At 42.3% G+C, this 23212-nt stretch overlaps 1 protein-coding gene across 1 annotated transcript; it reads right to left on the bottom strand.

Moving 5' to 3' along the window:
* Window positions 1-792: 792 nt before the first annotated feature.
* r7bpb (Regulator of G-protein signaling 7-binding protein B) lies at window positions 793-22781 on the bottom strand. Its single transcript, NM_001139948.1, has 6 exons — window positions 22286-22781; window positions 21504-21676; window positions 11062-11192; window positions 10645-10789; window positions 1902-1972; window positions 793-1397 (listed from the first exon to the last, which is right to left on the bottom strand). The coding sequence occupies exons 1-6, from the start codon at window positions 22433-22435 to the stop codon at window positions 1306-1308; spliced, it is 762 nt and encodes a 253-aa protein (NP_001133420.1). The 5' UTR covers window positions 22436-22781; the 3' UTR covers window positions 793-1305.
* Window positions 22782-23212: the final 431 nt, after the last annotated feature.

Genomic DNA, 23212 nt, shown 5'->3' with positions numbered 1-23212 from the left:
AGAAAGACCCAAATACAACAGTATACTACAATCTGCAAAAATAGTACATGAATTATAGTATATACTACAGTTCTTTTACAACAGTATTTATAAATACTACTGTATACTTTATACTGTAGTATACTAGACTTTAGTCCACAAAAACACTGCATTGAATACTACAGTAAAGTCCGCAAAAATGCTACAGTAAATAATATAGTATTTACAGTACCTTCAGAAAGTTTTCACACCCCTTGACTTTTTCCACATTTTGTTGTGTTATAAAGTGGGATAAAAATCGATTTGTCATTTCTTTTGTCAACAATGTTCACAAGATTACACTTTGACGTTATTGTGTCTAGGCCAGTGACATTAAATCTCAAATGAATCAATTTTAAATTCAGGCTGTCAAGGGGTGTGAATACTTTCTGAAGACACTGTATACCATAGTATACTATAGTATTTTTTTTAGATGGGTGTATCCTCTCAGTGGACATCACGTATTGGCTCTGAATCCAAACATCAAGATACTACAGATCAGAGCCACTGTATAAACCAGACAAAAACTATTATTTCTATACAAAAAGTTTGTTCACATTATAAAATGGCCTATACATACTATCATTCATAGAATAATCTATAGCGCAACATCTATACACTACAAATCTACAACAGTACTTTGAGCAATATTCATGCTGTACTCTTTCTGCCAAGACATACCAAATAAATAGATGCAAACACTTTACAGTAGACATCAAATCTTCAGATCATCTAAATAAAAATGATTCAAAGAAAGTTTCATACAAAACAGAATTTTGACCATTGTTTATATATTTTATTTACATTCAATGACAAATGGCTTTCATAAGTAACATTGCAAAGCCCTTCTGATGGAAAATGTACGTTGGAGACCGATTTCCTTTTCATGGAAGACTGCAAAAGAAGCATTGCACAGTGAAATAAATATAATGACATTCTGAGGAAGATGTCTGAAGGCAAAGTTTAGGCGAAGCCGTCTACCAACATACTGAATCTCTTATGTCATCAGCTTGGCACATCTGTTTGGGCTCGCCTATAGACCTATAAAGGTTCTCCTTTTCTACAAAGGGAGATGGCTTGAATAACATAATAGCAAAATATGTATAACATCATTATCCTTTGAATAGCTTTTTCTACACCGAATCATATACAAAAGTAAAGTGACTGATCAGCTTAAGATAAAACAAAGTTCCTTTCCTAAATGGCAGTAATATGTTGGAAACGTGTAAGGTGTTGGGTAGGGTTGGTGTGTTTCCCTTGCTGCTACCTGCAGGACCTATCAGGCACTCAGCTGGACACTAGGCAGCAGAACCCAGAGAACCGCCTCTTCCTCTGCCTGACCAGCGGGTATGGAGTGAGATTCAGCAGACTGCTGTCATCTAGACAGAACACAGACAGCAAAACCTGAGTACAGTGCAGTGCAGCGCCTTCAATGTTGTGTATTTTTTATGATTTAATCCACTCATTGTCACACCCTGATCTGTTTCACTGCCCTTGTGGTTGTCTCCACCCCTCACCAGGTGTCTCCCATTTCCCCCATTATCCGCTACGTATTTATACCTGCATTTTCTGTTTGTCTGTTGCCAGTTCGTCTCGTCTTGTTAGGTCGTACCAGCATGTTTCCCGTTTTTCCTGTTCTCAAGTTTTTGCTTTCTAGTCTTCCCGGTTCTGACCTTTCTGCCTGTCCTGACCCTGAGCCTGCCTGCCGTCCTGTACCTGCCTGACTCTGACCTGCTTTACGAACCACTGCCTGCCCTCAACCTGGCTTCTGCCTGTCCCTTTTGTTATAATAAATATTCTGAGAATCGTACTATCCGCCTCCTGTATCTGCATCTGGGTCTTATCCTGAGTCGTGATACTCACACCGTATAAATGCCACTTACCTTGGTTTTTCAGTGGCAAAGGCATGGTCTCCCTGAGTTTGCTTAGTAGGTTTCTCATCTCTCGCATGTCCCTAGGGAGACAGGGTGAATCATGGTTAAATCCATTTAGGGAAGAGTGGGGTATGTTGAGCTAATGGGGTAAGTTGGGCCACCCTTGTTTGTAGGAAACCATACACAAAATTTATTATTTGACCAAATATTTAGGAAGAGGTCATAATTTCATGGAGACTGAAGGAACCACATGGAAAAAGTGGTAAGCAGGCTAGGTAAAAACCAAAAAAGATTTTCACCAAGTCAAATGTATGCATTGTGTTACAGGTTGAGTGATGAGTGTATCTAAACCAAAGTCAATTATTTTAAGATTGTTCTATACATCAGTTGGGTTCTCCATAAGCTTCAATATGAGGTCCTACACTTTCATGGTAGGTTTATCATTGTATCTGTGTGGGCTAATATAGTCAAAATGTTTGCCTTGGAGTAAGTTGAGCCAATGGCCATGGGGTAAGGTGAGCTAATGGTTTAGCCAATGGCAAGTTGAGCAAATATCATTTTTTCATGCAAGGCATTATTGCTGGGATATCTGGTAACAACAGGTCCTGGCCTATGTTCAAAGTGTAAAAAATAAAGTGTTTGTTCGGTGTTAAGTCTGTGTTAAAACATGCTTAAAATGGTTAAAAGACAAAAAAGTGATTGTGATTGTGTTGAATTGTGTTTGGGAAATAAAGATAGACATGGTTTAAAAAGGTAGTGGTAATATTTAATTTAGTACAGAAATTTGTGGGCGGCTTAATTTACCCCATATCCGGGGGAAGTTGTGCCAACAGACCACTTTTTTTTGACAAGTTATGTTTTCAAAACTTTAATGTTTACATGAATTCTGATTGTTTCCAGGGATACAGAACCTCCTGAAATATACTGTATGTAGATATCTTTGATAGAAAGAATACTATATTTCTCTTTACGGTTTGATGCTTAATGTAAAAATGGCTCAACTTACCCCAGTCTCCCCTACCACCTCTAAATGGTCACAGGGGAAGCACACACAAACGGAAACACATGAACTTCTACTATAACCAGCCTGGTATCAACTGACATACATCATTCTGTGATGCTTTTAAAAAAAGGTAGAAGTCAATACATTGCATTCAATGCAAATAGTTAGTGTTTTCAGAAAGTATTCACACCCCTTTACTTTTTCCACATTTGTTGTTACAGCCTGTATTTAAGATGGATTCAAATTAGATTTTTTTTGCCACTGATCTTCACACAATACCCCATAATGTCAAAATGAAATGTAGTTTGTAGAACATTTTAGAAATGTATAACAAATTAAACGCTGACATTTCTTGAGTCAATAAGTATTTAACTCCTTTGTTATGGCAAGCCTAAATACGTTAAGGAGTAAAAATGTGCTTAACAAATTGCATAATAAGTTACATGGACTCATTCCGTGTTCAATAATAGTAGTTAACATGATTTTTCAATGACTACCCCATACTGTACCCCACACATACAGATAATTGTAAGGTCCTGCAATCGAGTAGTGAATTTTAAGCACAGATTTAACCACAAAGACCAGGGAGGTTCTTCAACACCTCGAAAAGAAGGGCACCGATTGGTGAAAAGAAGAAAACCTTACAATGAATATCCCTTTGAGCATGGTGAAGTTATTAATCAGGCTTTGGATGGTGTATCAATACACCAGGTCAGTGCAAAGATAGATGCGTCGTTCCTAACTCAGTTGCCGGAGGGGAAGGAAACTGCTCAGTGACTTAAAGATTTTAAAGAGTTGTGGAGTTAAAGAGTTTTCTCATGGTTGTGATATGAGAAAACTGAGGATGGATTACTCCACAATACTAACTTAAATGACAGTGTGTAAAGAAGGAAGCCTTTAGATGGGTGAGAAAAACAATCTATTTAATCAAGGACTCAGACCATGAGAAACCTGGCACCATTCCTACGGTGAAGCATTGTGGTGGCAGCATCATGCTGTGGGGATGTTTTTCAGTGGCAGGGACAGGGAGACTAGTCAGGATCGAAGAAAAGATGAACAGAGCAAAGTACAGAGAGCTCCTTGATGAAAACCTGCTCCAGAGCACTCAGGACCACAGATTGGGGCAAAGCTTCACCTTCCAACAGGACATTGACCCTAAGCATACAGTACAGCCAAGACAACGCAGGAGTGGCTTCGGGACAAGTCTCTGAATGTCCTTGAGTGGCCCAGCCAGAGCACTGACTTGAACCCGATTGAATATCTCTGGAGAGACCTGACAATTCAAATAGTCCAGGTAGCCATTTGATTAGCTGTTCAGGAGTCTTATGCCTTGGGGGTAGAAGTTGTTAAGAAGTCTTTTGGACCTAGACTTGGCGCTCAGGTACCGTTTGCTGTGTGGTAGCAGAGACAACAGTCTATGACTAGGCAGAAAGCTTGGCCCCAGTGATGTACTGGGCCGTACGCATTTGCGGTGCGGTTGGAGGTCTTGCGGTTGGAGGCCGAGCAGTTGCCATACCAGACGGTGATGCAACCAGTCAGGATGCTCTCGATGGTGCAGCTGTAGACCTTTTTGAGGATCTGGGGACCCATGCCAAATCTTTTCAGTCTCCTGAGGGGGAATAGGTGTTGTTGTGCACTCTTCACGGCTGTCTTGGTGTGTTTGGACCATGATAGTTTGTTGGTGATGTGGACACCAAGGGACTTTAAGGTCTCAACCTGCTCCACTACAGCCCTGTCGATGAGAATGGGAGTGTACTCAGTCCTCCTTTTCCTGTAGTCCACAATCATCTCCTTCGTCTTGATTACATTGAGGGAGAGGTTGTTGTCCTGGCACCACACTGCCAGGTCTCTGACCTCCTCCCTATAGGCTGTCTCATCATTGTCATGATGGTGTTGGAGTTGTGCTTGGCCATGCAGTCATGGGTGAACAGGGAGTACAGGAGGGGACTGAGCATGCACCCCTGGGGGCCTCTGTGTTGAGGAGCAGCATGGCAGATGTGTTGTTACCTACCCTTTCCAACTGGGGGCAGCCCGTCAGGAAGTCCAGGATCCAGTTGCAGAGGGAGGTGTTTAGTCCCAGGGTCCTTAGCTTAGTGATGAGCTTTGAGGGCACTATGGTGTTGAACGCTGAGCTGTAGTCAATGAATAGCATTTTCACATAGGTGGGAAAGGGCAGTGTGGGCCAGTGTGGGGTGCAATAGAGATTGCATCATCTGTCGATCTGTTGGGGCGGTATGAAAATTAGAATGGGTCAAGGGTTTCTGGGATAATGGTGTTGATGTGAGCCATGACCAGCCTTTCAAAGCACTTCATGGCTACAGACGTGAGCGCTACGGGTCGGTAGTCATTTAGGCAGGATACCTTGTTGTTCTAGGGGACAGCGCATGCCAGTTGGTCAGCGCATGCTTGTACACGTCCTGGTAATCCATCTGGCCCTGTGGCCTTGTGAATGTTGACCTGCCTAAAGGTCTTACTCACATCGGCTATGGAGAGCGTGATCACACAGTCGCCCGGAACAGCTGATGCTCTCATGCATGCTATAGTGTTGCTTGCCTCAAAGCAAGCATAAAAGTTATTTAGCTGGTCTGGTACGCTCGTGTCCCTAGGCAGCTCGCGGCTGTGCTTCCCTTTGTAGTCCGTAATAGTTTGCAAGCCCTGCCACATCCGACGTCGGAGCCGGTGTAGTATGATCCAATCTTAATCCTGTAAACGCTTTTTCTGTTTGATGGTTCGTCAGAGGGCATAGCAGGACTTCTTATAAGCATCCGGGATAGAGTCCTGCTCCTTGTTAGCGGCAGCTCTACCCTTTAGCTCAGTGCGGATGTTGCCTGTAATCCATGGCTTCCGGTTGGGGTATGTACAGTTGAAGTTGGAAGTTTACATACATCCCTGTCCTAGGTCAGTTAGGATCACCAGTTTATTTTAAGAATGTGAAATGTCAGCATAATAGTAGAGAAAATTATTTATTTCAGCTTTTATTTCTTTCATCACATTCCCAGTGGGTCAGAAGTTTACATACACTCAATTAGTATTCGGTACCATTGCCTTTAAATTGCTGAACTTGGGTCAAATGTGTCGGGTATCCTTCCACAAGCTTCCCACAATAAGTTGGGGGAAGTTTGGCCCATTCCTTCTGACAGAGCTGGTGTAACTGAGTCAGGTTTGTAGGCCTCCTTGCTCGCACACGATTTTTCAGTTCTGCCCACAAATGTTCTATGGGATTGAGGTCAGGGCTTTGTGATGGCCACTCCAATACCCTGACTTTGTTGTTCTACATCTAGATGTTCCGCTAGCGGAACACCACTCCAATATCCAATGATAGGGCGTGGCGCGAAATACAAACTCCCCGAAAACTTCAATTTTTCAAACATATGACTATTTTACACCATTTTAAAGACAAGACTCTCCTTTATCTAACCACACTGTCCGATTTCAAAAAGGCTTTACAACGAAAGCAAAACATTAGATTATGTCAGGAGAGTACCCAGCCAGAAATAATCACACACCCATTTTTCAAGCTAGCATATAATGTCACAAAAACCAAAACCACAGCTAAATGCAGCACTAACCTTTGATGATCTTCATCAGATGACACTCCTAGGACATTATGTTATACAATACATGCATGTTTTGTTCAATCAAGTTCATATTTATATCAAAAACAAGCTTTTTACATTAGCATGTGACGTTCAGAACTGGCATTCCCACCGAACACTTCTGGTGAATTTACTAAATTACTCACGATAAACGTTCACAAAAAACATAACAATTATTTTAAGAATTATAGATACAGAACTCCTTTATGCAATCGCGGTGTCCGATTTTAAAATAGCTTTTCGGTGAAAGCACATTTTGCAATATTCTGAGTAGATAGCCCGGCCATCACAGGCTAGCTATTTTGACACCCACCAAGTTTGGTACTCACCAAACTCAGATTTACTATAAGAAAAATTGGATTACCTTTGCTGTTCTTCGTCAGAATGCACTCCCAGGACTTCTACTTCAACAACAAATGTTGGTTTGGTTCCAAATAATCCATAGTTATATCCAAATAACGGCATTTTGTTCGTGCGTTCAAGACACTATCCGAAGGGTAACGAAGGGTGACGCGCCGGCGCGTTTCGTGACAAAAAAATTCAAAATATTCCATTACCGTACTTCGAAGCATGTCAAACGCTGTTTAAAATCAATTTTTATGCGATTTTTCTCGTAAAATAGTGATAATATTCCGACCGGGAGTCGTTGTTTTCGTTCAAAGACTGAAAATGTAAAATGGCCTCTTCACGTGCACGCACGCACCCGTCTCATTGTTCTCAGATCGACCACTATCCAAATGCGCTACTGTTTTTCAGCCAGAGACTGCAGAGTCATCATTCAACGTTCTGGCGCCTTCTGAGAGCCTATGGGAGCCTTAGAAAGTGTCACTTTACAGCAGAGATCCTCTGTTTTGGATAGAGATGACAAAGAAGGCCAAGAAATGGTCAGACAGGGTACTTCCTGTACAGAATCTTCTCAGGTTTTGGCCTGCCATTTGAGTTCTGTTATACTCACAGACACCATTCAAACAGTTTTAGAAACTTTGGAGTGTTTTCTATCCAAAGCTACTAATTATATGCATATTCTAGTTTCTGGGCAGGAGTAATAACCAGATTAAATCGGGTACGTTTTTATCCGGCCGTGAAAATACTGCCCCCATCCATAACAAGTTAAGCCATTTTGCCACAATTTTGGAAGTATGCTTGGGGTCATTGTCCATTTGGAAGACCCATTTGCGACTAAGCTTTAATTTCCTGACTGATGTCTTGAGATGTTGCTTCAATATTTCCACATGATTGTCCTTCCTCACGATGTCATCTATTTTGTGAAGTGCACCAGTCCCTCCTGCAGCAAAGAACCCCCACAACATGATGCTGCCACCCCCGTGCTTCACGGTTAGGATGGTGTTCTTCGGCTTACAAGCCTCCCCTTTTTTCCTCCAAACATAACAATGGTCATTATGGCCAAAAAGTTATATTTTTGTTTCATCAGCCAAGAGGACATGTCTTCAAAAAGTGTGATCTTTGTCCCCATGTGCAGTTGCAAACCATAGTCTGGCTTTATTATGGCGGTTTTGGAGCAGTGGCTTCTTCTTGCTGAGCGGCCTTTCAGGTTATGTCGATATAGGACTCGTTTTACTGTGGATATAGATACTTTCGTACCTGTTTCCTCCAGCATCTTCACAAGGTCCTTTGCTGTTGTTCTGAGATTGATTTGCACATTTCGCACCAAAGTACGTTCATCTCTAGGAGACAGAACGCATCTCCTTCCTGAGCGGTATGACGGCTGTGCGGTCCCATGGTGTTTCTACTTGCGTACAATTGTTTGTACAGATGAACGTGGTACCTTCAGGCGTTTGGAAATTGCTCCCAAGGATGAAACAGACCTGTGGAGGTCTACAATTATTTTTCTGATGTCTTGGCTGATTTCTTTTGATTTTCCCATGATGTCAAGCAAAGAGGCACTGAGTATGAAGGTAGGCCTTGAAATACATCCATGCGTACACCTCCAATTGACTCAAATGATGTCAGTTAGCCTATCAGAAGCTTCTAAAGCCATGACATCATTTTCCAAGCTGTTTAAAGGCACAGTCAACTTAGTGTATGTAAACTTCTGGCCCACTGGAATTGTGATACAGTGAATTATAAGTTAAATAATCTGTCTGTAAACAATTGTTGGAAAAATGACTTGTGTCATGCACAAAGTAGATGTCCTAACCGACTTGCCAAAACTATAGTCTGTTAACAAGAAATATGTGGAGTGGTTGAAAAACGAGTTTTAATGACCCCAACCTAAGTGTATGTAAACTTCCGGCTTCAACTATATGTACAGTCACTGTGGGGACGACGTCATCGATGCACTTATTGATGAAGCCAGTGACTGATGTGGTGTACTCCTCAATGCCATCGGAAGAATCCCGGAACATATTCCAGTCTGTGCTTGCAAAACAGTCCTGTAGCTTAGCATCTGAGTCACTGGTACTTTCTGCTTTGTTTTTGCTTGTAAGCTGTTGCACCTTCTTCACCATGCTGTCTGTGTGAAGGGACCATTCCAGGTTGCCGGTGTTGTGCATGCCGAGGAACTTGAAACTTTTGACCCTATCCACTGCGTTCTCGTCAATGTGGATGGGGGCGTGCTCTCTCTGCTGTCTCCTGTAGTCCATGATCAGCTCCTTTGTTTTGTTGACATTGAGGGAGAGATTATTTCTTCGCACCACTCCGCTAGGGCTCTCACCTCCTCCCAACTTTGTTGGTAATCAGGCCTACCACTGTTTTGTCATTAGCAAACTTGATGATTGAGTTGGAGATGTGTGTGGTCACACAGTCATGGGTGAACAGGGAGTACAGGACTGGGCTGAGCACGCAGCCCTGTGGGGCCACCGTGTTGAGGATCAGCGTGGTGGAGGTGTTGTTGCCTACCTTCACCACTTGGGGTTGGACCGTCAGGAAGTCCAGGGCCCAGATGCACAGGGAGGGGTTCAGACCCAGGGCCCTGAGCTTAGTGATGAGCTTGGAGGGCACTATGGTGTTGAAGGCTGAGCTGTTGTCGATGAATAGCATTCTTACATAAGTATTTCTCTGGTCCAGGTGGGATAGGACAGTATGCAGTCTAATGGCGTCATCCGTGGATCTGTTGGAGCGATAAGTGAATTGTAGTTGGTCTAAGATGTCGGTTAAGGTGGAGGTGATATAATCCTTAACTAGCCTCTCAAAGCAATTCATGATGACAGAAGTAAGTGCTACGGGGCGATAGTAATTTAGTTCCGTTACCTGTGCTTTCTTGGGTACAGGAACAATGGTGGACATCTTGAAGCAAGTGGGTACAACAGACTGAGATATGGAGAGATTGAATATATCCGTAAACACTCCAGCCAGCTGATCTGCATTTACTCTGAGGACGCGGTTTGGGATACCGTCTGAGCAGGAGAACAAGACCACACAGTCCTTGTGAGCGTTGGGGCCCCGTGTCCGCTGCTCGATGTTGTTTTCCTCAAAGCGGGTGAAGAACGTGTTTAGCTCGTACGGGAGTGAGGCGTCTGTGTCCGCGACACGGCTGGCTTTGCCTTTATAATCTGTGATGGTCTGGAGGCCATGCCACATACGTCTCGTGGCCTGAGCTGTTGAATTGTGACTCCACTTTGTCCCTGTACTCTCGTTTTGGCTCTTTGAGGTCGTAGCTGGTCTGTTTATACACGTAGCTGGTCTGTTCCTGGTCCAACTTTTTGGACCCAGAAGACCTCTAAGACATAACCCTAACTTCATGTTCACATTCCAGCTCAACCCTGACTCCCACCTCAACCCTAACCATAATCCTGTGGCTAGAGTTGAGCAAAGATGTAGAGACAAAGCAAGGATTAAGGTTAGGATTATGGCGAATGTTGAGCCGGGATGTGGATATGAAGCTAGGATTAGGGTGAGGGTTAGGTTTAGGGTTGAGATTAGAGTCTGCCTGCCTGCGTCTGTCTGTGTCTGTCTGAGTCTTTCACCAATTTACCCATTGCAGCTTTATCACCAATTTTTTTCCGCCATTATGCATCAAAACCGCACATAGTTTTGCAAAAGCATCACAGACTAAAGCTCATCAATGATATCATGTTGACTATGATGTCCAATCTGTTGATAATCCTATTTATGTATGGCCTATACTCATGTGACCTGGGCATTCTCACTATGAGAGACCATGAGTGTATTAGCATTTTGCATTATACTCTACCTCTCTATGTTTTCAATATCGGTGCACACCAGCCAGGACTCATGTTGGTAGTCTACAGGTGAGGAGGAGTGCTCCTCCAGAATGGGCACATCAGAGCTCTCATCCATCTTGAAGTCCAACCTGGGGTCTGGGTATGAATCTTTTCCTGTGAGGGGGATTTACATATGATCAACATATAACACTGGGTAACCTGTGAATAGCTTGTGAATGTCTGAACTGCATGTCTAAATGTTCCATTGCTTTGTCTGAGATATAAGAAAACTATGGAATTTGGCTTTTATGCCTTCATGTGTGCCATACTACAGTAGCTACATCTTATTTCATTGTGAGAAGATACATTACTCTTTATCTTGGTATGACACAGAACATTTTATTCTGGACTACCCTGCCCTCTGCTGGTTGAGATTGGTATTGCACCTTTCCTGTGGAGCTGCAGCACTCCCAGCAGACACATGGACTTGAGCATCTCCGTGATGAACATCTCCAGGCAGCACTGCAGCTGAATGAAGAGCCGGCAGATCTCTGGGTGGATCTCCCCATCCTCTGGCCTAAAGCACATATACACAGTTGGAGAATGGACAGTTTCAAATCTGATCACTGGCTCCAATCCTTGGCCCTTCTTGAATCCCCCTGGCTTTAAAGCAGGGGCCGGCAATAGGTGGCTTACGGCCAAAACCGTCCCGCGAGTGAATTATTTTGTCCCCCCAAAGACTTTCGAAAATAAATACTATATATATATATACACACACATACACATACACAGTACCAGTCACTAGTTTGGACACACCTACTTTTAAAGGTTTTTCTTTATTGTTACTATTTTCTACATTGTAGAATAATAGTGAAGACATAAAAACTATAAAATATAACATATAGTATCATGTAGTAACCAAATAAGTGTTAAACAAATCAAAATATTTTATATTCTTCAAAGTAGCCTCCCGTTGCCTTGATGACAGTTTAACACACGCTTGGCATTCTCTGAACCAGCTTCATGAGGAATGCTTTTCCAACAGTCTTGAAGGAGTTCCCACATATGCGGAGCTCTTGTTGGCTGCTTTTCCTTCACTCTGCGGTCCAACTCATCCCAAACCATCTCAGCGAAGTTGAGGTCGGGTGATTGTGGAGGCCAGATCATCTGATGCAGCACTCCATCACTCTCCTTGGTCAAATAGCCCTTACACAGCCTGGTGGTGTGTTTTGGGTCATTGTCCTGTTGAAAAAACAAATTATAATCCCACTAAGCGCAAACCAAACAGGATGGCTTATCGCTGCAAAATGCTGTGGTAGCCATGCTGGTTAAGTGTGCCTTGAATTATAAATAAATCACAGTGTCCACAGCAATGCACCCCCACATCATCACACCTCCTCCTCCATGCTTCACGGTGGGAACCATACATGATGAGATCATCCGTTCACCTACTCTGCATCTCACAAAGACACAGCGGTTGGAAACAAAAATATCAAATTTAGACTCATCAGACCAAAGGACAGATTTCCACCGGTCTAATGTCCATTGCTCGTGTTTCTTGGCCCAAGCAACTCTCTTCTTCTTATTGGTGTCCTTTAGTAGTGGTTTCTTTGCAGCAATTTGACCATGAAGGCCTGATTCACGCAGTCTACTCTGAACAGTTGATGTTGAGATGTGTCTGTTACTTGAACACTGTGAAGCATTTATTTGGGCTGCAATCTGAGGTGCAGATAACTCTATTGAACTTATTCTCTGCAGCAGAGGTAACTCTGGGTCTTCCTTTCCTGTGGTGGTCCACATGAGAGTCAGTTTCATCATAGCGCTTGACGGTTTTAGTTACTGCACTTGAAGAAACTTTTAAAGTTCTTCAAATTTTCCAGACTGACTGACCTTTATGTCTTAAAGTAATGATGGACTTTCGTTTCTCTTTGCTCAGTTGAGCTGTTCTTGACATAATATGGACTTGGTCATTTCTTACCAAATAGATCTATCTTCTGTATACCACCCCTAACTTGTCACAACACAACTGATTAGTTCAAATAAATTAAGAAAGAAAGAAATTCATGGGGTCACTTAGAAATGTCCTTGTTTTGAAAGAAAAACAATTTTTTTGCCCATTAAAATAACATCAAATTGATCAGAAATACAGTGTAGACATTGTTAATGTTGTAAATGACTATTGTAGCTGGAAACGGACGATTTTTATGGAATATCTACATAGGCATACAGAGGCCAATTATCAGCAAACATCACTCCTGTGTTCCAATGGCATGTTGTGTTAGCTAATCCAAGTTTATCATTTTAAAAGGCTAATTGATCATTAGAAAACCTTTTGCAATTATGTTAGCACAGCTGAAAACTGTAGTTCTGATTAAAGAAGCAATAAAACTAGCCTTCTTTAGACTAGTTGAGTATCTGAAGCATCAACATTTGTGGGTTCGATTACAGGCTCAAAATGGCCAGAAACAAAGAGCTTTCTTCTGAAACTTGTCAGTCTATTCTTGTTCTGAGAAATGAAGGCTATTCCATGTGAGAAATTGCCAAGAAATTGAAGATCTGGTACAACGCTGGATACTACTCCCTTCACAGAACAGCGCAATCTGGCTCTAACCAGAACAGAAAGAGGAGTGGGATGCCCCGGTGCACAACTGAGCAAGAGGACCAGTACCGAAACTGCGCCACGCTTTCTCTATCTGATGCTGTCTGGTCAGAAAGAATATGACAATGTTGCCACTGGTAGCACTGAATGCAAGTGAAGCCAGCAAGCATTTGGCCTCCCTTGAAGCCTAGTGGTTAGAGCATTGGGCCAGTAACCGAAAGGTTGCTGGACTGAATCCCTGAGCTGACAAGGTAAAAATATGTCGTTCTGCCCCTGAACAAGGAAGTTAACCCACTGTTCCCCGGTAGGCAGTCAATGTAAATAATAACTTGTTCTTAACTGACTCGCCTGGTTAAATTAAAAAATATATATATTAACCAATCAGCGTTCAGCTAAACTGAGTGAGCTCAGCTGTGAACGGTCCTGGTGTACCAAAAAAACTGGAAGCCAGTTTGGATTTGGCTTCAGACCAATTAAACATCAATATTGACAGAAAGAAACTTGAAATGTTGCATCTCGATGTCACTGTCCACCGGTGGCTAGCTAGCTAGCTAAATTCATCCCTTTCCTAAATTAACCATGGATAGGTTTACACGGACAAGTTCTGGCCTGGTTTTGAGCTTATCTGTCGGAAAGATATCAGTTTGTCTCTGTAGATGGTTTGTCCTCTGACAAATCAACTGTACATTTCGGTGCTCCTCAAGGTTCCGTTTTAAAACCACTATTGTTTTCACTATATATTTTACCTCTTGGTGAAGTCAATTGGAAACATAATGTTAACTTTCACTGCTATGCGGATGACACACAGCTGTACATTTCGATGAAACATGGTGAAGCCCCAAAATTGCCCTCTCTGGAAGCCTGTGTTTCAGACATAAGGAAGTGGATAGTGGCAAATGTTCTTTTAAACTCGGACAAAACAGAGATGCTTGTTCTAGGTCCCAAGAAACAAAGAGATCTTCTGTTCAATCTGACAATTCATTTTGATGGTTCTACAGTCGTCTCAAATAAAACTGTGAAGGACCTCAGCATTCCTCTGGACCCTGATCTCTCTTTTGACGAACATATCAAGACTGTTTCAAGGACAGCTTTTTTCCATCTATGTAACATTGCAGAAATCTGAAACTTTCTGTCCAAAAATGATGCAGAAAAATTAATCCATGCTTTTGTCACTTCTAGTTTAGACCACTGCAATGCTCTACTTTCCGGCTACCCGGATAAAGCACTAAATAAACTTCAGTTAGTGCTAAACACGGTTGCTAGAATCTTGACTAGAACCCAAAAATGTGATCATATTACTCCAGTGCTAGCCTCTCTACACTGGCTTCCTGTTAAGGCAAGGGCTGATTTCAAGGTTTTACTGCAAACCTACAAAGCATTACATGGGCTTGCTCCTACCTATCTTTCCGATTTGATCCTGCCGTGCATACCTACACGTACGCTACGGTCACAAGACGCAGGCCTCCTTACTGTCCCTAGAATTTCTAAGCAAACAGCTGGAGGCAGGGCTTTCTCCTATAGAGCTCCATTTTTATGGAATGGTCTGCCTACCCATGTGAGAGACGCAGACTCGGTCTCAACCTTTAAGTCTTTATTGAAGACTCATCTCTTCAGTAGGTCCTATGATTGCGTGTAGTCTGGCCCAGGAGTTTGAAAGTGAACGGAAAGGCACTGGAGCAACGAACCGCCCTTGCTGTCTCTGTCTGGCCGGTTCCCCTCTCTCCACTGGGATTCTCTGCCTCAAACCCTGTTACAGGGGCTGAGTCACTGGCCTACTGGTGCTCTTCCATGCCGTCTCTAGGAGGGGTGCGTCACTTGAGTGGGTTGAGTCACTGACGTGATCTTCCTGTCCGGGTTGGAGCCCCTCCTTGGGTTGTGCCGTGGCGGAGATCTTTGTGGGCTGTATTGGGCCTTGTCTCAGGATGGTAGGTTGGTGGTTGAAGATATCCCTCTAGTGGTGTGGGGACTGTGCTTTGGCAAAGTGGGTGGGGTTATATCCTACCTGTTTGGCCCTGTCTGGGGGTTTCATCGAATGGGGCCACAGTGTCTCCTGACCCCTCCTGTCTCAGCCTCCAGTATTTATGTTGCAGTAGTTTATGTGTCGGGGGGCTAGGGTCAGTCTGTTATATCTGGAGTATTTCTCCTGTTTTATCCGGTGTCCTGTGTGAATTTAAGTATGCTCTCTCTAATTCTCTCTCTCTCCCTTTCTCTCTCTCTCTCTCTCTCTCTCTCTCTCTCTCTCTCTCTCTCTCTCTCTCTCTCGGTGGACCTGAGCCCTAGGACCATGCCTCAGGACTACCTGGCCTGATGACTCCTTACTGTCCCCAGTCCACCTGGCTGTGCTGCTGCTCCAGTTTCAACTTTTCTGCCTGCGGCTATGGAACCCTGACCTGTTCACCGGACGTGCTACCTGTCCCAGACCTGCTGTTTTCAACTCTCTAGAGACAGCAGGAGCGGTAGAGATACTCTGAATGATCGGCTATAAAAAGCCAACTGCCATTTACTCCTGAGGTGCTGACCTGTTGTACCCTCGACAACCACTGTGATTATTATTATTTGACCCTGCTGGTCATCTATGAACATTTGAACATCTTGGCCATATTCTGTTATAATCTCCACCCAGCAGAGCCAGAAAAGGACTGGCCACCCATCATAGCCTGGTTCCTCTCTAGGTTTCTTCCTAGGTTCTGGCCTTTCTAGGGAGTTTTTCCTAGCCACCGTGCTTCTACACCTGCATTGCTTGCTGTTTGGGGTTTTAGGCTGGGTTCTGTACAGCACTTTGAGATATCAGCTGATGTAAGAAGGGCTTTATAAATACATTTTATTGATAGAGATAGGGATTTGGACTTGTGGTTTAACTAAATTCTCCGGACTGGCCAAGGATTATAACGGCGATTCTGACCCAACCATAAATTCATACATTGCGCCCCTGGCCTGAGAGGATGGAAGTTCAACATGTAGCTAGATGTAGTATGCTAATGTTAACTAGCTGGCCTGGCGTTTTGTTGCCAATGAAAGGAAGTTAGGCTAGCGAGCAAGTATTTTAGCCAGGTAGTCTAGGACAACAAAAAATAAAAGTGTGTACTGTATGATAGAGTCATAGACCGTTTAGGCAACATGGAAGATGAGGATGGCATTGGCATTTCTCTACAAGTAGGGTGAGTGAGTCAACATGTTTTTTCTACTTACACACACACACACACACACACACACACACACACACACACACACACACACACACACACACACACACACACACACACACACACACACACACACACACACACACACACACACACACACACACACACACACACACACACACACACACAGAGAAAGCAGCTCCTGTTTTCTTTGCGACTTGAGGTATCTTTCTGTTGTTCTAAATAGTTTAATATGCTGAAGAACAAACATGAGTACATATCTTTCCATATTTTACCTAAGGATGAAAAACAAGCTTTGCTTGACTTACAATCCGATAAGTCAGTCCTTACCCGCCCTGCTGATAAGGGTGGGTCGGTTGTACTCATGGATAGGACAGTTTTTGTAAATGAGTGTCATAGGCAACTGCATGACAACCCATCTACAAGAAACTCAGAAGTGACCCCTCTTCCCAATTTCAGAACACTATATTTACTGTCCTAGATGGTATTTAAGTTCTGGTCAGATAACCAAAAAAGTAACTATTTGGCTATTCAACACCCTAAAATTGCCACTTTCTATACTTTGCCAAAATTACACTAAAATGTTACAAAACCTCCAGGGCGCCCTGTTGCATTGATGCAGTAACAGCCCCTTTATCGACTATTTTATTAGACCACTCGCAGTGCAGCTCCCCTCCTTTGTAAAGGACACCAGCAGTATGATCTCTATTATTGAATTTCTTGATCCTCTACCTGAGAATACTTCGATAGTTACTTTTGATGTTAAGTCGTTATACACTAATATTCCACACGAGGGCGGTATTGAGGCCATAGAACATTTTCTGCTACCTTCCAGTCCGTGCATTATAACATTGGCTGAAATAGTGCTCACACACAACTATTTCATGTTTCTAAAGTATTTCTTTATTCAGACGAAGGGTACTGCTATGGGATCCCTTATGGATCCTAACTATGCTAATTTGTATGTGGGTTACATCGATAAACAGTAAATTCTCAATCCTCTCAAAAATGTTTTCTTGCCTAACAATATTATTTAGAAACGGTACATTGATGAGATTTTTGTTCTATGGAAGGGTGATGCAAAACAGCTCGAGGCATTACATGCTTTTCTTAACTCTTGTTCTGAGCACCTGAGATTTACTATGCAATCTGACACACCTCAAATCATTTTCCTTAATCTTCTGATTTTGTGTGTGGATAATGTTCTATAAACTGATCTTTACAGGAAACCTACTGATCGTAACAGTTTGTTGAGGGCTGATAGCTGTCACCCGCTTCCCTTGAAAAACAAGTTTGCCCTACAGCCAATTCTGTCGAATCAAAAGAATTTGCAAAAAATGGCTGAGACGCAAAGAAAATTCAAGGAGCGGGGGTAAAAAAAAACGGTCAGATTAATACTGCCATTGAGAAAATCCAAAACAAATCGAGACATGCTCTCTTTCAAGGACAGCGCAAAAAGAAGCATTATTGTGTTCTTACTGCCCACTATTCAAAGTTCTCTGAACAAATTAAGGGAATCGTTCACAAACATTGGCACGTTCAAAGATCCGATGACAGTATCGGTCATGTGTTTTCGGACCCTCCCATGGTCGTATTCTAGCGGGGCAGGAATCTCAGAGATCAATTGGTCAACTCTGATTTACCACCCCAAAATACCGCTGCACAACGTCTAGTCTTACCTTTACCGGATGGAAACTACAAGTGGCTGTGCTCAATGCAATGACACTTACAAATGTAGACCCTTCAAACACCCCCTAACAGGGAAACAGATTCCAATCAAAGGTGTTATCACGTGCTCCACTAAGGCAGTTATTTATCTTATAACTTGTCCTTGTGGTAAAAATGATGTGGGTAAAACGAAGCGCGAATTAAAAGTATGAATGTCAGAGAATTGTAGGTGCAAAAACTCGACGTACCCAGTTGCGGCCCACTTTTTGGAAGCGAACCATTTTGTCTCTATTTTCTCCCTAAGTTTTATCGGCATCGAACACATCACCCTCCCTAGGAGAGGGAGTGACCTTGACAATTTATTCTTAAAACGAGAGGCTGCCTGGATCTTTAATTTAAAGACCCTTGCTCCCTTCGGTCTCAGCATAGACTTTGATCTGAAGCCATTCTTCTGATTACTGTGATTTTGCTATCCATTGTAAATGTTTGTAGGCCCATGTAGCCAAATTGTATCTATGATCGTATGCTATCTATTCATGTTTTTTTATATGTTCTATTTATATCTGTAAATTAACCAATGATATCAAGCCACACCCGGCCATGATTACTGACACCTGTGAGTCCCCTTTGAAACTATATAAACTAGTGACGCGCAGCGTTTGCCATTATACCCTGATGAAGACAGCTTGTCTGTCGAAACGTTGGTTATTAGGTTATTACATTATTGCATCTGAGCTCATAGAGCGTGCGGCTCTGCTTTTCTTTTTTAATAGTCCGAAATGTTCAGAAACATTACATTGCTTGACGATGCTGTAGGTTATGTAACTGTCTGTTATATGCAATATGTTATGTGGACTTCACCTGAGAGATGTTGCGCTCCGGGATTGTAATGAAACGAATGTGTGGTTTAATTAATTCTGCCACTGTGTCTTCTTGTCTCGGCCTCAGGCTTATATATATCATGGTGTCAAGGCATATGAACTAACAGGTTATAGAATAAACAACACAATTATCACAACACAGGTTGTAATATGGCTTTTTTTCTGGATTTGCTTCCCGGGTGATTTTACCCACGCACCACTACTGTTTTGGTGACCCCCCTATCAAAATGCAACATTCCAAAATGTAGCTTACTGTGTTCTGCACGTTGTCCTCTAACCAGTGACGTAAACATGTCTCCAGTTTCCATGTGGTTTTTGAGTTAGTTTCAACAGCGCATTCCTCACCCCCTTAATCAATGAGAAATGTATTAACACTTGTCAAAACAACAGGGTTTTTGATGCATGTGTATTTATAAGATTCTCGTTAAAAAAATACAGGTCATATTATTACCTTTGTTGCGCATGTAGGCATTTTGTAGATAGAATGTACTATGTTTAGGTTTTCAATATATCATCAACTGTTTCTGCATATTGGTTATTGATTTGGACACTGTAAAACTTTGTTTTGACATGGAGCTATTTATCAATAGGTCTTGTCAACAGGTAGCGACAGCATCATTTTCCATAAAACGCAATCGAAAAAGGCATCAGAAGTAGTGGTGTATATTCATGAATACCAAGAGAAGTCAGCCCCCCCCCAAGAGAAGTTAGCAAGAAATACAATTATTATAACAATAATTTATCTTTCTCTGTGTACATTTCCTTCAATTCACAAATGGCTGAATGTATCTCACCAGAGAAAGCATCCAAGCGAGAAAAACAGCGCCCCTCTATCTCTTTACGTCTAGGTCATCTATCTGACCCTGTCTGGTCCAAACGAGTAACACATTTTTGCCGCCCGCAGCATTGAATGGAACGCAAGGGGAGCAGCGAGCATTTAGCCTCCCTTGATAAAAAAAAAGTATACACAAATTGCCAATCAGCATTGAGCTAAATTGAGCGAGCTCAACTGTAAATGGTCCTGGCAAACCGAAAAAAAAGTGTCAAGGGAAGCCAGCTTGGATTTTGACATCACTCCTATCAAATCGCTTTGACAACCTATGTCATTGACAGAAACAACTTTAATTGTTGCATCTCGTTGTGTTGTTGTCCTCTGGCTCCGGTGGCTAGCTAGCTAAAATTGTCTCTTTCCTAAATTAGCCATGGATGGAGATAGGGATTTGTGGTTTTTCTAAAATTCTCAGTACTGGCCAATGATTATAATGGTGATTCTAATCCAACTATTAGCCTAATTCATACATTGTTGTGACCCTGGCCTGAGAGGATGGAAGTTCAATATGTAGTTAGATGTAGAAGGCTAATATTAACTAGCTTACTTTGCCAATGAATGGAAGTTAGGCTATCGAGAAATAATTTTTGCCAGGTATCCTAGGACAACAACAACAAAAGCTTGTACTGTATAACAGAGTGATAGACCGTTTTGTCAACATGAAAGAGAGTAGGATGGCATTGGGTGAGTAGGGTGAGTCAACATAATTTGCACGAGCACCACCTCACACACGCACAGAAATCAGAACCATGGACAGCCACATCACATTTAGCTTACATTGATGGGACTAAATTGTTTTTGGTATGTTTTAGTTGTCACTGTATTAGACTAAGCATAGGGATTTGATGAAGTTGAATAGACTTGCGGTAACTCTGTGGTTCTAAATCAATAGTTTAGTGATTCAAAAATATCGGAAACATTAACTTGCTTGACCATGCTGTAGGCCATGTATCCGGTTTTGTGGTAAAACAAAGCTGTGTGTGAATTTATCCTTGCACTGTGTATTCCTATTGGCCTCATATATCTCGGTCGCAATGCATATGAATTAACAGGTTATAGAGCAAACAACGCAATTATCATTATGTTGGCTTCCCCAGTGATTTTACACACGCACCTCTACTGATCAGAAGTTAATTAATCCACGAATAAGAATACGATAATTTTACATCTATCTTAAATTAGGGAGGGCAAACCCGTTTTGGTGATTTCTCATATATCATCAAAATGAATAAATCATAGTACGATTTTTTTATTACCTGATTAAGTAGCCTACAATATCATTGGAAAATAATGTTGAAAGTTAAATTTATATTCCTATACATGGAAATGTCAACATTATTTTCCAATGGTGTTGTACTTAATCGGGTAATTAACTGTTGAACTGCGGTTGATTTTGATGATATACCAGAAATCACCCCCATAATGTTTTTCCTTATCATAAACCTTCAAAGGCATTGGGTAAAAGTAAATTAATCCACTAATAGGAATATATAATTTTACATAATATCTTAAATGTCGCGTTTTAATGAATTTGATTATATAATAGGGGTATTGAAGGCCTTTCAAAACAGTGTGGGAGATGATCCAGGAAGTAGGCGGGACTTTCATACCATGTAGCAAGCTGTTATCTCGAATAGCGCGCCTTAAAATGACATACACTAGCACCATGGACAGTTCCAGTGACAATTGAAGAAGTCAACATATCATGTTAATTAAACTGTATATCCGTATATCGTAGATTCCTTACCCAGATCCAGATATCACGGTGAGGTTCTGATGGGCAGCTTGGGCCATGGTACATCCTTTGGTCCTGGTGCGGTGCAACACCGCCAGTAAAGAGGGATAATCGGCCGAAATCTCCCCAATAGTGATGACCTGTTCTCGGTACAGCGCCACGAGAGTGTTGAAATCTTGGACTGTCTGAGAAGCAACATGGACAAATAACCCTTTTCAGCAAGTCAACGCATAGCACCATACATTTCCAAGGGAGATTGGAGCGACAAGATTATTGCATACGCAAGTGGACACGCAGTAGATCAACGTTATGACTGCCACCCGACCCGTATAGGCCACATAGCCAATTGCACGTCACTAATCATAATATAGCCTACACTTGAATAATAACAATATTGCGCTACATAGTATAGCCTATTCCTATAGACTATATATAGCCTTCCTAATTGAGGTACATTGGTGTAATATTACACCAGCTCTCCTTGTGGCATGCCCTTGTGAGTGCAACATACATTATTTTGTTTATCACACCTTAAAGCGCTAAGACACCAAGGACAGTCTTATTTAAATCGCTCTATGGTACCTGGACTCACATTTACGACTTAGTTGGCAGGAAAATGTAGCTTGGTAAGAAATATGTCTATGCGCATTTTAATTTGTCTTTGTGGTTTAATAGAACACGTGATTTTCATGGGGGAAATATATAGGTTACAATGTGTCTGCTGTTATACTAGTATGGCAGCGATTACTCTATAGCTATTACCACTACCAACGGAACGATACATCATAACTTACCATCCTACATTCTTCTACGGCCCGCTGGGCTTTCCGCGTACTCTCGGTGCTCTCCCGGCGTTCCGGGTCCCTCTGCAGTGGTTTGCTGAGCTGAAAAATGTTCGCTGCGGATCTGGGGCGGTTCTTGCGCCCGTTCGGAGCAGAACACATGCATACACAGCCACTGATAAAACCCAGCGGACAGCCTATCTATAATATCCCCCGAGGTCGCAGTCGAGGTGGAGGCTCTTGTCGATGTTCCTGCAGGGTCTAAAATGTTCAGTTTGCAGGATGTGCGAGTAGCGGACAGCTTCTCGCAGCTCCCTCTCTGCAGCTCTCCCCTCAGCGGCTAGGCGAGTCACCTTCACCCTGCAGAAGGCCAACTGTGGCTGAATGTGGTCTTCCGTTGTGCTTTCACGTGAGAGGCGAATACACTCGGAGCCTGCCATTCGTCACTGCTCCGTCATTCGAGGCATCGACGTCTCCAAAACATGCGAGTCTGTCACATGAAAGCGTGAGTAGACGCAAATACCTCAAAATATTACTCGTATCTGGCAGGAGTAAGAGCACACTCAAAGACCAGCAGTAATATGCTCAAAGTAGATCTCAGAGTTTACACGCACATCGAAGCCTCCCGACTGAAGTGTGAGATCGATAGGGCCTACATGTGGATGATTATAAACATATAGGCCTAGGCTACTGTACAAGCAAACCAAAAAATTGTCACCACAAATGCAAACCAATGAAAACTGTAATTTGTTATGGCAATTTGGCAATTTGTTATGTATAATTGATTTAATATGTCTGGAAATACACTGAATGACACGATATTACAATGAGTTCCTGGAACACACAACATTGCAAAAATACTAAAACACTTAAAATATGCCTATTATGTCTCGGTGCAAAGCTATTTCCCAACCAGATTTTTTTGAACAATCATCATTT

Source organism: Salmo salar, chromosome 11, assembly GCF_965601325.2.
Source record: "Salmo salar chromosome 11, fSalSal1, whole genome shotgun sequence".
NCBI lineage: Eukaryota > Metazoa > Chordata > Actinopteri > Salmoniformes > Salmonidae > Salmo > Salmo salar.
Note: the sequence above shows the minus strand (reverse complement) of the source record. Positions and strands in the feature narration are given on the sequence as shown.

Coding starts and splice junctions, on each gene's coding strand:
- r7bpb (NM_001139948.1), bottom strand. CDS start 22,435: ATGTGTTCTGCTCCGAACGGGCGCAAGAACCGCCCCAGATCCGCAGCG. Junction 21,677..22,285: donor CCGTAGAAGAATGTAGGATG/GTAAGTTATGAT, acceptor GTTGCTTCTCAG/ACAGTCCAAGATTTCAACAC. Junction 10,790..11,061: donor GCTGCAGCTCCACAGGAAAG/GTGCAATACCAA, acceptor TCCCCCTCACAG/GAAAAGATTCATACCCAGAC.